We start from the raw sequence: 16,334 nt of genomic DNA on the forward strand, positions 1-16,334 counted from the left end.
ATTGAATTCCATTTGCCACCTTTCTGCCCAGCTCTGCAGCTTCTCTATATCCTGCTGTAACCTGCCACATCCTTCCTCACTGTCAACAACTCCTCCGACTTTCGTATCATATTACTTGTCACAATTTCAAAAGGATCTGTCTTTGGCCCCTTATCTAAATGCTGTCCCATGGCCACATCATCTGAAATGTATCATGTTCTACATTTATCCTAACTCGCCTCACCCAAGCCTATCTTGACCTTGCTGGTGTCTCTGTTTTATCACACTTCTTGCCTAATATCAGGTATTGTTTGGGCTGACATTTCCTGCAACTAAATATTGAATAAAGAAAACCCATCATCCTATCCCTACCAAAAACCCCATTCTTTGCCACGGACTTCATCTCCTGCACTGGGCACTAGCCCCTATAATCACTTCATTACCAAGGCCACCCAGTTTCAACTCTTTAACATATCTGTTTCATCCTGTCTAACTTCATTTTTTCCTGAAACCCTTATCTATAAATTTGTTATCTTTAGAATTGATTATTTCCTGGCTGGTTTCTCATCTGGCATCCACTGTAAAATTGAGTTTATTCAAAACTCTGCAACATGTCATACCGTGTCCCATTTACCCACAGTCCTTATGGACTTCAATTGGTTTTCAATGTGGCAGTCCCAGATTTTTAAAAATTTTAACTTTGCTTTCAAATCTCAATTTTCAAATGGCTTTACCCCTCCTTGCTTCAATTACTTTCTCAGGTCCCACAACATTATTACCTTTCCAGTTCTTCCATCCACAATCGTAATCATTTCACCATTGGTGGCCTAAACTACCTAAGACGCAAGCTTTGGGATTCCCTCCTTAAGCCTTTTCACCCACCTACAACCTACCAACTGCCACCTACCCACTAACATAGTCTTCCGTAAGATGGTCCTTAAAATCCACAATGCTACTAACTTCTTTATATGGCAACATGTCAATGTTTGAATTAGACACGAGGAACTTCAGTTATGAGACAAAGTTAGAAAAAGATATTTTCTTAGATGAGAGAAAGTTAAGAGCTGACCTAATAGAGGTTTACGTCATAGATGGGTGTGTTGGTAGAGTGGAGAAGAAACTATTTTGAATGGGTCAATAACCAGAAACTGTCGATTTAAACTAATTGGCATTAAACCGGAAGGAGAATTGAGGAGAATTCTTTTGATAAAATTTGGGCTGTTGCAGCTGAAATGGTAGATGTTAAGTTGATGACGCAAATAATTTTAAACAGATGAGTATCTTGAATGCCACAATGGCCTACATACATGTGCAGATAAGGCCAATGACATCAGTTAGCCATGACAGATCTCAAGAAGTGTTAGCATGTGCTCCGCAGACATCACAGCGTAGTGACATCAGCACATGTGCATGCATACCCTGGGACAGCCAGCATGTCTACCCTCTTCAGTTGCTGCACCATTAAGCAGGTACCTTCATGGAGCTGGGGGAGCCATGCCTGGGACTGAGGTGTTGTGGCTCTTGCTCATCTTCCTCTGACCTCCATCACTCACCTCAATGCAGGATTGGAGTGGTGCAGGCCTTCAAGCCCAGAATTCTTTTAATCACTTTATTCACACTTGTGGCAGTGCCATTTTCTTCCATAGCTTCCTTGACCTTGCACCATGGCAGAATGCATACTTGCTGTTAATGCCACATAGAGGTGGGTGGCACTTTCAACATACACAGCCAATTTAAAAAGAGAATTAGATAGGAACTTGAGAATGCTGGATCACAGATAAAAAGTCTATGTATGGGATGAGGGGGTGGTAGTTGTGGGGATCAAGCACAATTATTCTTTCAAAAACACAGCAAAGAACAAGATTGCACATTTCATTATTTGTACACATGAACTTGTTCTCAAGTACTTGACGCGTTTTGTTGAGAAAATGTTTCAGTTCTTACAACATCAACCGTTTAAATTAGTTATAATAGTCCAAATAGTTTAATTATGTAGCTTTCTTTACCTTTGCTTGGAAAAGAAACAAGAACAACTACATCTTTTTCACAATTAGAGACTTGCTTAAAAATCCATTTTAGTTTTAAATAGTCTGAGAAATCAATTTCATTAGAAGGAATTAATTCACAACTTTATATAATAATGATCCTTTAATTTTTTCTCAAGCAGCCAGCAAATCACCATTTCTGATTAATTAGCAGATGAGCTGTGGATTGTTCAATTTTTATGTAAAATGTTTCAATAAGCATTGAAAATGTATGTTGTGAAATGAATGAAATGTGTTTATCTCTGCTTACTGTTGCTGGAAAATACACTTGCAATGCTCACAAACTCACTCCCAACAGACACATTCTAATTCTAATCCCCACAAATTTGCTTACAGCTCACTGTTGATGAATGAACCTACTGACTCACTGATCACTCTCAGAAATCAGTGTACTCCTAAATCCCACACAGTTCATTTGCAACCTACATTTCAAGAGTCATAGCTAGATCTCATAAAAATGTACTTGTCCTAATCTGCACAATTCTCTCTTTATTCCATCATCATCCCCCTACCACCCGAAGATCCCTCGCATCTTGCACCTCTCACCCCTTTGTTTCTCTCAAGTAATGAACTTCAAACACTGCGGCACATGAGAGGGGGAGAGATTTACCTGAACACTGTGTTTCATGAGTTAGCCTCATCCCTTAGATTAACTACCTCAAATTCAGTCAGTGGTCAGGGAGAGGATAATGTGACTACAAGCAAGGCAATCCAGGAGATAGTATTGAAGGAGTATGAGTGTTTGAGCTTGTCTAACAGGTTTGAGATTTTTATTCTGTTTGAATGAGATTGGGGGCTGTTACGAGGATCAGCAAACTGAGTAAAGCTGTACAGTACAGGGAGGTATTCAAGAGAGGGGAGAAAAGGGAAGTGTATTTGTAATCAGGAATAATATAGTCAGGGGAATAGACACTGTTTTCTGTGGCCAGGATTGAGAGTCCCAAAGGCTGTGATGCCTTGCTTCAGGATTTTTCACCAGAGCTGCAGAGGAACTTGGAGTGGGCGGGAAAAGACCTAGTTGTTATGGTCCATGTAGGTACTAATGATGTAGGTAGAAAGAGGGAGGAGGTGCTGCTGAGGGAATGTTAGCAACTAGGGGCTAAATTATAAAGTAGAATGAAAAAGGTAATACTCTCTGGATTACTACCTTAGCCACAAGCAAATTGACACAGAGTCAACAAGATTAAAGAGGTAAATATGTGGCTGAAGAATGTGGTAAAGATTGGTGTGGGAGAAATTGGTTTGAATTCACAGTACATTGACACCTTACTGGGGAAAAAGAGAACTGTTCCATTGGGATGGGCTCCACCTGAATCATGCTGGGACCATAGTCCTGGAGAATCACAGTAGTCAGGATATGGGGAATAAAATGAATCAGAAGTAAGAAAGGTGCTATTATAATAATCATGGGGGGCTTGAATATGCAGGCAAATTGGGAAAATTAGATTAGTGGTGAATCTTAAGAAAAGAAATTTATGCAATGTCTATGAGATGACCTTTTTGGAGCAGCTTGTGGTCGAGCCCACTAGGGAACAGGCAGTTCTGGATTTAGTGATGTGTAATTAGGTAAACTTGATTAGGGAACGAAGGATGAAGGAACCCCTAGGGAGCAGTGACTGTAATATGATAGAATTCACCCTGCAGTTTGAGAGGGAGGAGCTGGAATCAGATGTAATGGTATTACAATTGAGAAAAGGTAATTACAAAGACACGTGGGAGGAGCTGGCCAGAGTTGTTTGGAAGGGGAACCTAGCAGGGAAGACAGTGGAGGATGGCGCAATCAGAGACAACATGAAAGAAAACAAAAACGCATACAATGTAGTGAAGGTTTGTGAGAGGCCAGAGTATTTGGAAGCTTTATAAAACCAGCAGAGTACAATAATAAAAGCAGTAAAGGGGGAGAAGGTGAAATATGAAAGTAAGCCAGCGAATAATATGAAAGAAGATTGCAAGATGTTTTTTAGATATATAAGAGAGAGACAAAAGAGGACAACTGGAAAATGAGGCTGGAGAAGTGATAATGGGTAACAAAGAAACAGCAGAGGAACTGAACAGGTACTTTGCATCAGTCTTCAAGATGGACGACCCCAGTTATATACCAGGACTTGAAGGGAGTCAGGGGACAGAGGTGAATGTAATGGCCAACACTAAAGAGAAGGTGCTGGGAGAGCTGAAAGGTCTGAAGATGGATAAATAACTAGACCAGATGGACTGCACCCAATGGGTCTGAAGGAGAAAGCTGAGGAGATTGTGGCAATCTTTCAGGAATCAATGGAGTCAGAGAGGGCTGTAAAATGGCTAATGTAACACCTCTGTTTAAAAAGGAAGGGAGTCAGAAGACTGGAAACTATAAGCTGGTTGGCCTGACCTCGGTTGTTAGTAAGATTTTAGAGTCTATTATTAAGGGTGAGATTGCAGAGTTCTTGGAATTGCATGATAAAATGGGGCTGAGTCAGCTTGGGAGTCCTGATGAAACATTGATTTTCCTGCTCCTTGGATGCTGCTGTCCTGCTGTGCTTTTCCAGCACCACTCTAATCTTGACTCTAATCTCCAGCATCTGCAGTCCTCACTTTCGTCTAATGGGAGATCATGCCTGACAAATCTGTTTGAATTCTTTGAGGGGGTATTGAGCAAATTAGAAAAAAGTGGATGTCATAGAATCACAGAACCTTTGGTACAACTTGTCCATGCCAACCAGATGCCCTAAACTGATCTAGTTCTATTTGCTAGCATTTGGCCTATATCTCTTTAAACCCTTCCTATTCATATACCAATCTAGATGCCTTCTAAATATTGTAATTGTATCCACCTCCACCACCTCCTCTGGGAGTTCGTTCCATACATGCACCATCTTCTGCATGAAAAAGTTGCCCCTCAGGTACCTTTTAAATATTTTGTCCTCACCTTAAATCTATACCCTCGAGTTTTAGACTCCCCTACTCTGGGGAAAAAGATATTAACCCAATCCATGCCTCTCATGATTTTATAAACCTCTATAAGGTCACCCCTCAGCCTCCAAAGCTCCAAGCAAAAGATGCCACAACCTATTCAACCTCTCCCTTTAGCTCAAAACTTCCAATCCAGCAATATCCTTACAAATCTTATCTAAACCTTTTCAAGCTAAACAACATAGTTTTGGTAGCAGGGAGACCAGAATTGAATGCAGTATTCTAAAAGTGGTCTCACCAATGTCCTGTACAACCACAACATGACATCCCACTCTTGTACTCAATGCACTGACCAATAAAGGCAAGTGTACATCACTGCTTTACATTCATCAATCTTCTTTGTCACTTCTTCAGAAAGCTCAATCAAGTTAGTGAGTCATGATTTCCCACGCACAAAACCATGTTGACTATCCTTAATCTCCAGAAGCCCTTTGACAGGATGTTGCTAAATAATATTAGAGCCCATGGTCTTAAAGGCATGGTGCTGGCATGGATAGAGAATTGGCTAATTGGCATAAGGCAGAGAATAAGCATAAAGGAAGGTTACCTCTGAGCACAATGGGATCTTGATCAGATGAGCCAATGGGCTGAAGAGTGGCAGGTGGAGTTTAATTTAGATAAATGTGAGGTGCTGCATTTTGGAAAGGCAAATCAGGGCGGGACTTATACATTTAAAGGTAAGGACCTGGGCATGTTGCTAAACAAAAAGACTTTGGAGTGCAGGTCCATAGTTCCTTGAAAATGGAGCTGCAGGGAGATAGGATAGTGGAGAAGGTGTTTGGTATGCTTGCCTTTATTGGTCGGTGCATTGAGTATAGGAGTTGGGAGGTCATGTTGCGGCTGTCCAGGACATTGGTTTGGCCACTTTTCGAGTATTATATGGAATTCTGGTTTCCCTAATATAGGAAGAATATTATGAAACTTGAAAGGGTTCAGAAAAGATTTACAAGGATGTTGCCAGGGTTGAGGGTTTGAGCTATAGAGAGAGGCTGAATAGGCTGGGGCTATTTTTTGTGGAGTGTCAGAGGCTGAAGGGTGATATTATAGTGGTTATAAAATCATGAGGGGCATGGATAGGGTAAATAGATAAGGTCTTTTCCCTAGGGTGGGGGAATACAAAATTAGACGACGTAGGTTTAAGGTGAGAGGAGAAAGATATAACAAGGTCCAAAGGGGCAACTTCTTCATGCAGAGGGTGATGTGTGTATGGAATGAGCTGCCAGAGGAAGTGCTGGAGGCTGGTATGATTATACCATTTAAAAGGCATCTGGATGGCTATATGGATAGGAAGGGTTCAGAGGAATATAGGCTAAATGCTGGCAAATGAGATCGGATTTATATAGGATATCTGTTCGGCATGGACGAGTTGGACTAAAGGGTCTGTTTCCATTCTGTACACCTCTAGGACTCCAAGGAAGTGGCGCATGGAAAACAATGTGGCAAATTGTGAGGTTATGCACTTGATAGGAAGAATAGCGATATAGACTCATTTCTAAATGGCGAAAGGCCTTGAAAATCTGAAGCACAAAACGACTTGGGAGTCTGAGTTCAGGATGCTCTTAAGGTTAAAATGCAGGTTCATTTGGCAGTTAGAAAGGCAAATGCAATGTTAGCATTCATTTCAAAAGAGCTATAATGCAAGAGTGGAGATGTATTGCTGAGGCTGTATAAGGCTCTGGTCAGACCGCATTTGGGCTTTTGTGAGCAGTTATGGGCTGGTATCTAAGGAAGGATGTATTGGCATTGGAGGGGTTCCAGAGGAGTTTTACAAGAATGATCCCAGGGATGAAGGGCTTGCCATTTGAGGAGCAGTTGAATATTCTGTGTCTATTATCAGTAGAGTTTAGAAGGATGAGGGGTGGTCTATTGAAACTTACAAAATACTAAGCGGCGTGGATAGAGTGGATATAGAGAAAATGTTTCCATGAATAGGAGAGGCTGGGACCTGAGAGCACAGCCTCAGAGTGAAGCAACAACCGTTTAGAACCATGACAGGGAGGAATTTCTTCATCCAGAGCGTGGTAAAATTCATTGCCACAGAGAAGTGTGGAGGCCAAGTCATTATATTTAAGACAGAGATAGATAAGTTCTTGATTAGTAAGGGGATCAAGGGTTATGGGGGGAAGGCAGGAGAATGGACTTGAGAAACATAGCAACCATGAGCAAATGATGTTGCAGACTTTGTGGGCTATATGGTCTAATGGTACTCCTATATCTTATAGGTAAAAACAATGAGGTAAAAACAATTCCTCGTTTGTCATTCATGGAATGAGCAATTGATTTATTGTTGTCATATGTGCTGAAATACAGTGAAAATGTGTTCTGCATGCTATACAGGCAGATCTTACCATATACAGTGCATCAGAATAGCAGTTCGGAGTGCAAAATACAGTGTTACAGCCACACAGAAGGTATATGTAGACTGAGACATCAACATTAACATTATGAGGTCCATTCAAAAGTCTGGTAATAGTAGGGAAGAAGCTATTCCTGAATCTGTTTGTACGTGTAGTCAAACCTTTATATCTTCTCCCTGACGGAAGAGAGTGGAAAAGAGTATGGGAGGGGAGGGGTCTTTGATTATGTTGGTTGCTTTTCTGAGTCAGCGGGAAGCATAGATGGAGTCAATAGATGGAAGGCTGATTTCCATGATGGACTGGGTTGTGTTCGCGGCTCTGTAGTTTTGATGGACTGGGTTGTGTTCGCGGCTCTGTAGTTTTGTTGTGGTCTTGGGAAGACCGGTTGCCATACCACACTGTGATGTATATGGATAGGCTGCTTTCTATGGTGCATCTATAAAAATTGGTCACCGTCTTTGTGGACAAATTGAATTTCCTTAGCCTTCTGAGGAAGTAGAGACATTGTTTTGCTTTCTTGATCATTGCATCAATGTGGAGGGATTATTGGTGATTCTCTCAACCATTTGTATCTCAGCAACATTGAGGCAGACAGGAGCATGCCCTCCACTCCGCTTCCTGAAGTCAAACACCAGTTCTTATTTTTGCTGATGTTAATGGAGAGATTGTTGGCTTTATGCCATGCCGCTAAGCACTCAATCTTTATTCTGTATTCTGTCTTGTCGTTGATTGAGATCCAACCTACATTGGTAGTGTCATGAGCAAACATGTAAATGGAGTTGGGGTGGAATTTGGCCATATGGTCATGAGTGCATAAGGTGTATAGTAGGGGGCTGAGTACGTAGACCTATGTTGTTGCCTATTCCTACTGATTGAGTTCTATAAGCCAGGAAGTCAAGGATCCAATTACAGAGGATGGGGCTGAGACCTAGGTTTTGGGAGTTTATGGATGAATTTGTTTGAAATTATGATGTTGAAGGCAGAGCTGTAGTCAATAAGGATCACAAAGGAAGATGGGTTTGGTGGTTGGAGATCAATTATTTCAGCCACAGAACATTACTGCAGGAGTTCCCCAGGATATTGTGTATTGTCTTAGGCTGAACAAGCTTCAGCTATTTCACCAATGACCTACCCTTTATTATTGGACAGAATTGTGGATGTTAGCTGATAATTACAACGTTCAGCATCATTCTTGATTGCTCAGATACTGAAGCAGTTCATATCTAAATGTAAAGAGAACATTCAGACTTGGGTTGATAAGTGTCAAGTAACATTTTTCACCAAATGCCAGCCTATGACCAGTTCCAACAAGAGGTTCAGAGGAGTTTTATTCATTTGATACCTTATATGGAAAAGCTGGACTTGTTGCTGCTTGAGTTTAGAAAAATGAGAGGTAATTTGATTCAAGCTTATCATATCCTGCATAGTTTTGACAAGGTGGATGTGGAAAGGATATTTCCTCTTGCAGATGAGTCCAGAACTACAGGACATTGTTTTAAACATAGGCATCACAATTTCAGATTAGAGATGAGAGAATTTGTTTTCCCTTTGAGAGTTGTGCGACTTTGAAACTCTGCCTCAGAAGGTGGTGGAGTCAGGTTTTTGAATATTTTTAATACAGAGATTGATAGATTCTTCTTAGGCAGGGGAAACAAAATGTTTTCAGAAGTAGATGAGAATTCAGAATTTGGAAAAGCAATGATCTTGTTGAAGGACGAAGCAGGCTTGGAGGTCTTACTGGCGGCCTTCTCTTAATTTGCATGTTCATAAGCAGATTTCAGGCTGAGTGAGGATCTACAACATTTCTACATCCTGATAGGTTTTCACCATCTTATTGATAAAGGTTCTTTCTTGGCTGCATAGATTTCTGTTTCATTGCATTGTTCTTTTCTTCTGCTGATGAATTAAATTTTATGTCTCCACCTTAACACTGCTGGTATTGTGATCCTATGTGTGGGCAATCTGAAGCAGTGCATTTCCACTTGCGGTTTATGCGCTGTTCAGATAATATTGCAGCATCTGTGCTGTACAGCCTAATGCACATTCATGTGACCTGTGACTTTGAAGGAAATGTGCTGGATGCCCTTTTCACAAGTAAGCCCATATGACTGCAATGCTGGATGCCACATGCACTTTTAATTTGGCACTGATACATTTCTGATTCATTGACACATTCTCCAGATGGGACCAAAGCCTTGCAAAGAGCCTTATCACCTGAACATCGGCAAGACGTGCAATAACTTGACAGCAGATGGTCCAATGACAGCAGCCTTGATGAATTTAAAATTGGGTGAAATTGCTTCTGGTTGCCAGATGTTTTGCAAATGTTGTCCAATTTTTAAGACTGCATATGTCAGAGTACCCAAAGTTGCCACTACCAATGATGTGACATAATAAATGTTATATCCAGAAGTCCACGTCATCCAGAACTGGTTGAGAATGAGGTGTGATGCCCTTGAATTCACACAACCAATACAGAATCAAGTAATAAAATTAAAATGACAAACATACATAAAGTGAAACTTAATGCATGCTTCCAATATTTTTTTCTGTGCTGATGAAGTATTCAAATAAATGTCGTGACGGTGCATCCTCTGAGGATTCTGAGTCATCATCACAAGATGTGGTGCTCAAGGCTGAAATGGAATTGGGGATAGGCTGTTTCATCTTCTCAGACTTACTGGGAGGATATGCTAGGAGAATATAAACAATCAGCTGATGGTTATGCACGATCTCTTTTATCAGCAGTGTTTCAGGAATTACTTTTACATGTCCATTTGTCATCACCAAATTGGAGGCATCCGTACTGGTAAAACTCCTGCCTCTCCACCTGCATAGGTTGAGTTCTGTTCCTGCCTGGCAATTTCTGCAGCATCTCCTCAAAGGCACTTAGAGTTCTCATACCGTGGGTGGCCTCCTCCAGTCATATTGTACTGCCTCCATTTATGAGCTCTTTTCTCCTGCAAACTGAATGATTACGTGCTATCTTAATGATTGAAAAACACTTTATGAGCATACATGCCTATGACAGTTTCTGAGTCCTCTCCATTAAATGTTTGACACCCACACCATCCTGCAACTGGTATAATATTAACAGCGTGTAATTCCTCCTACACATTAAATCTACAAGTTCCATCTGTTGCTGAAACCTGAAATCCAAGCTTCTGCCTGCACCCCTCTGTGCTTGCTTGTTCACACTGCTTGATACCCTTATGAGAGTCACTTTGCAATTACTACATGATGTCGCCTTGCCTTACACACTGCAGCAGATTGTTCATTCTCTTTCAGCAGTGGACACCAGCTCTTGAACTGCTATTTCTGCAAAGGTTGCTTTGGGCAGATGGGATGGAACAGGACCTCCCAACTTTCTCTACTGATTTCCTGTGAGCCTTTGCTGGTTTGTGGGATTGCACATTTTCTGTCATGAAACACCTTTGGGGGAAACGATTCTTCGGTGTGGTTTCACGGTTGTGAATGTGTGTCCAGGTGTTCTTTAAATATGGCACTATGCCTTCAAACTGTAATGGTAAATGTGACTATTTCTTGTCCACCTCAGCTGCATGATCTGCTGCACTCTTCCTACCTGCTTACCGAATTGGTTTCCACTGCATTAATCATGAATGGCCACCTTCTGACCCCGAGCAGAAATGTTGGTCACTTCTGATACCATTAGCAACAGCCTTGTCACTGGTGCAAGATCCTGTTCAATAAATTAAGAATTTGAAGAAAAGCTATATCTATCACATGCAGGAGTCAGGCAGAATTTAAATTATATTGTTACAAGTAAATTTTAAAAGTTGTTTTGGCTTGCATTTTAGTTTCTCACCATAGTAAGGATTTACTTCTGGTAATGAGCTTTATAATTTAATAAAGAATTAACATTTTTCAACATTTGCAAAATGTAATTATGTACAATTAATATATCCCCTGTGGTATTTCTCAAGGTGTGCCAGAGGCTCCAGTTTGTATAGGTTACAGAAAAGTTAGTGTTGTCATTGGGACCAGTTTATAATGCTGGTCTGATTCTCTTAAACTGCAGAATTCTTTCTGCATATACTCCAAAATTCCAGCATCTTCCCTTCCCAATTTATCCAAACTCAATCTTCAACTTCAGTACAACAAAATCTTTTAACTCAGCCTGAGCAAGATCTGCATAAATACATGTAGACAGAAATAAACACTTATATACATAGATGTTTCAACAAAATAACTAGTTTTAGATGCAGAGATATCTTGGGAGATAGATGAAGTATTCCCTTTTAAGCTATGCAGCTGTATAGTCTCAATGTTGCTGGAAAGGCTACATACAAGTTAGCCTCTTTAAGTTACTGCATTTGCATGGCCACATCACCTGCTCCCGCCAAGAAAAAACATGTTAGATAGAAATGCAATCGTTATGAAAGCTGTGAAAAGAAATTTGACTCCACGTTGGGATAAATAATTATGTAAAATATGAGTAATTTTAGCTTAAGTACAGCCTTAAATTTATTTTCAATAATATTTGACTAACTATTGTATAGGGAGGACAATGGAATAGTGTTCTTATGGAACTACTGAAGCATTCTCTTTTATACTTTGTCAGCAATTGATTCTGCATCTGGATATAGAGTTAAACATTGTGGTAAATATGCAGGAAAAATGTGGAGTCTAACTGTATTTTGATTAAGTAATTTAAAGAATTTGCTCCATCAAATTGAACAATGCAAATCTAGATGTAAGCAGATCATTAGTAAAGGGACTGGAGATTTGAATTTATTTCAAGGAATTAGGAAAAATTGGAAGCGAAGGGTTCAGTTAATTAAGATGGAATTTTATTCTTTTCAATGCTTATGAGAATACAGTAATCATTTTATTGCTGTTTCTAGATTAATTCAGTGTAAACCTTCCAGCATTTCACCATGGTGGTTACCAGGACGGCCATTCACTGTTCTCTTTGTTTTGACTGCCACCTTACGTTGCTATTTTTGACGCATTGCAGTAGACTGTGAGAATGGAACCGCATATAAATTAAGTGGCATTTATATATGAGTTAATAATGTGTGAGTAAGAAGAGAATGTATTAAATTATACACAAAATTCAGGCTAGATTGTAGAATTCAGATTCATAGAACATTTCTGTAAATTTTGATTTGTATAATAGTTTGCACATTAGGTAATATAGCATTTGAGGTGAATATTCATTTCAACAATGCAACTAAGCACAATTATGTTGTCCTTGTAGATGTCAGGAGATGATGAGAAATTTCTTCACACAGGGAGTGGTATGCCTGTGAAATTCTCTGCCACATGAAGTGGTTGAGACCAAAGTGTTGAATGTTTTCAAGAAGGCTATTGATATAGTAATTAGGGCTGAAGGGATCAAAGGTTATGGGTGAAAGCAGAAACAGGGTATTAAGTTGGATGATCAGCCATGATTGTATTAAATGCTGGCAAGGCTGAATGGTCATCTCTTGCCCCTACTTTCTGTTTTCAGTTCTGAAGAAGGATTCACGAGACTTGAAATGTTAACTTGGCTTTCTCTCCACAGATGCTGCGAGGTATGCTGAGTTTCTCCAGCAATTTCTGTTTTTGTTTCCTATTTTCTATGCTATTTGGTCAGGGACATTTATTCATTAGTTCAATGATATACTACTTAAAATAATATGTGTATTTATGGCCTGAAGGGGATACATAATGTAGTGACTGAATAAGTCAAATTCTGTGTTTCTGTCAGGCTACAGCTCAGAGGCTGAGGAGTCTGGGATATATTGGCTGGGGAAGAAGAACTGGTAGTATGGGGAAGAGGATATTGAACCCAGGGGACATGTTAAATAGGCAACTCTGCTTCCCCGTTATCAACCTGTATATTAGCATTTTTGTGCGGGCCTCTATGATGACTGGTGAAATTAGAACTTAAGGGTCTCAGTGTGACCATGGTAGGCAGGTCTTCTAATGGTTCTGCCACTACTGGTAAAATTTCAGCAGGGCAGCAGGTTAGGCAGCAGGCATAGGAATCATGGACCTTTTTATGGACCTCAACCCCATCACCACAGGGGCATATGACCCAGCCACTGGTGTAGTGAGGGAGGTCGTCTACACTCTCCTTCATGTACTTCAATTTCTTTAAGCAGGAAATCATTTGCCAGTTTTCACTTACTTAGTAATATTGTGTAAAACCTAACTAAAGTGAAACATGAAATCAGGCGCTATCAACGACCTGTACACAGCAACAAAGCATAATGAATGTAATTGATTCCAAACAAAAATGACTTTAAAGTTTGTTGATAATTATTTCTCTATAGAAGATGTTTTCCAGTTGATCAGATGGAAGCTTCATATCGGCTCGACTTCAGTAGACACAAAGTTAAAGCTCATGACATATATAATGTTTGTCTGAAACTATAACTAGAATGGCATATAAAAGAACAAATAACAAATTATTCAAAGGAAAAGTATGCAAGCTCTGTTTTTTATATTGTGCTCTTCTTTCAGGTGGACATGCATTTTATGAAAAAGATTCCTGCGGGTGCAGAGGCTTCCAACATTTTAGTTGGTGAACTTGAATTTTTGGACCGATCAATAGTAGCATTTGTCCGTTTGTCTCCTGCTGTTGTTCTCTCAGGAGTTGCTGAAGTTCCCATTCCAACACGGTTAGTTACTTCAATGCATAGTGCATGTGGTTCCCTGGAAACCTATGTATGGGAACAACAATTAAAAATAAAGGCAATTTAACTGACAGGTATAAGGATATAAACAAAGATGTTTCCAGCTGTGAAAATTCTGATAGTTTAGTAGGACAAGGCTGATCATTATTTCTAAACATTTTAAAGCCATCAACCTAGACTAATAATACATCTTTCAATTACCCCATTGAACTCTTGGAATTATTGGGCATACCTGCATGCTATCCATCAAGAGCTGTTCAATGCTTTTTGCTTTTCACTGGTGACATTTGAACCTGAACGGTTGGAATTGAGCCACTTGTGAATTCTGCTGAATAACTGAAGGATCTTTTTACTACCTGCACATGAGTCCATAGTGAGGAAAATATTGCATTTGTTGTTAGTAAATTGTAGTTTTAAATTCTGTCAAATATTTATCATTCTCCATTTTTATGTAGTTTCTTGCAATTAAGATAGAAATAGTGCTCTTGCATTTTTTTTAAAGAAGTATTTATGAGATGAGGATGTTGCTGGTTCAGCAGCACTTATTGCCTAGTTCTAATTGCCTAGCAAAAGGTAGTGGTGAATTGTCCTTCTTGAACTTGAGAGCATAGAGACACCCAGAGTCTTGTTAAGGAAGGAGCTCCAGGATTTTGACCCAGTTACAGTGAAGGACTGGTGATAAATTTCCAAGTCAGGATTGTATGTGGCTTGGAGAGGAATTTGCAAGTGTAGTTTTCCCTTGTATCTACTGCTTTTGTCCTAGGTGTCAGAGGTCACTGGTTTGGAAGATTCTGTTGGAAGAACCTTGCTGACGTATTGCACTGCATCTTGCAAGATAAGAGACTTAATTGAGCTATTTCAGAAACATTCATACTGCCAGATGAACTTTCGCATACAATGTTTTATGAACTGTGAAATTAAGGCAATGAAAATCTGTAAAAGGTGGAAGAGTTGGTTTAGTGGAGAGGGTCTTCATGACAAATAGAAGACAAAATTTATGTTGTTCAAGGATTGAAAGGTGGAGATGAAAGCAGTTCAAAGGGGAGAATTTCTTTTCCTTAAATGAATAGTTGCAGAAACATTAAAAACAGGCAGAGAATCCAAATGTTCACAACACATTTGTGTTCACAACACCGTGGGCGGCACATTGGCACAGTGGTTAGCACTGCTGCCTCACAGCGCCAGACACCCGGGTTCAATTCCTGCCTCAGGCGACTGACTGTGTGGAGTTTGCACGTTCTCCCCGTGTCTGCGTGGGCTTCCTCCGGGTGCTTCGGTTTCCTCCCACAGTCCAAAGATGTGCAGATTAGGTGAATTGGCCATGCTAAATTGCCCGTAGTGTTAGGTAAAGGATAAATGTAGGGGTATGGGTGGGTTGTGCTTTGATGGGTCGGTGTGGACTTGTTGGGCCGAAGGGCCTGTTTCCACACTGAAATGTAATTTAATCTAATCTAATCACACTGGTTTCCTCATCTTCATACTAAATGACCAACTTCATTTGAACAGAAGGAATTTTCTGTGCAAATGTCAAACTTTCTATGCCTATGTAGAACATTCAATGGCATTAACATCACTGAACCCCCCACTATCAAGGTTCTGGGGATTACCATTGACCAGAAACTAAACTGGACTAACCACACAAATACTGTGGCTGCAAGAGCAGGTCAGAGGCTAAGAATTCTGTTGCAAGTAATTTGCCTCGTCACACCTTCCACTTACCTGGATGAGTGTAGCTCCAACAACACTCAGTAATAGGGTGTAGGTTTGCTCGCTGAGCTGTAGGTTTGATATCCAGATGTTTCATTACCTGGCTAGGTAACATAATCAGTGGCGACCTCCAAGTGAAGCGAAGCTGTTGTCTCCTGCTTTCTATTTATATCTTTCTCCTGGATGGGGTCCCCGGGGTTTGTGGTGATGTCATTTCCTGTTCGTTTTTTGAGGGGTTAATAGATGGCATCTAGATCTATGTGTTTGTTTATGGCATTGTGGTTGGAGTGCCAGGCCTTTAGGAATTCTCTGGCATGTCTTTGCTTAGCCTGTCCCAGGATAGATGTGTTGTCCCAGTCGAAATGGTGGTTTTTTTCATCTGTTTGTAGGGCTACGAGGGAGAGAGGGTCATGTCTTTTTGTGGCTAGCTGGTGTTCGTGTATCCTGGTGACTAACTTTCTTCCTGTTTGTCATAAGTAGTGTTTATGGCAGTCCTTGCATGGAATTTTGTAGATGACGTTGGTTTTGTCCATGGGTTGTACTGGGTCTTTTAAGTTTGTTAGTTTTTGTTTGAGAGTGTTGGTGGGTTTGTGTGCTACTAGGATTCCGAGGGGTCTTAGTAGTCTGGCTGTCATTTCTGAAACTTCTTTGAT

At 40.3% G+C, this 16,334-nt stretch overlaps 1 protein-coding gene across 3 annotated transcripts in view; it reads left to right on the plus strand.

Moving 5' to 3' along the window:
• The window catches only part of LOC122551630 (sodium-driven chloride bicarbonate exchanger-like), a 270,998-nt gene that overhangs the window by 122,517 nt on the left and 132,147 nt on the right, over positions 1-16,334 (plus strand). For all 3 annotated transcript variants that reach the window (XM_043693863.1, XM_043693862.1, XM_043693861.1), the window contains one exon: positions 13,802-13,959. In XM_043693863.1, coding sequence (XP_043549798.1) covers positions 13,802-13,959 — 158 coding nt within the window. The remainder of the gene's footprint in view (positions 1-13,801; positions 13,960-16,334) is intronic.

Source organism: Chiloscyllium plagiosum, chromosome 7 (assembly GCF_004010195.1).
Source record: "Chiloscyllium plagiosum isolate BGI_BamShark_2017 chromosome 7, ASM401019v2, whole genome shotgun sequence".
Classification (NCBI taxonomy): domain Eukaryota; kingdom Metazoa; phylum Chordata; class Chondrichthyes; order Orectolobiformes; family Hemiscylliidae; genus Chiloscyllium; species Chiloscyllium plagiosum.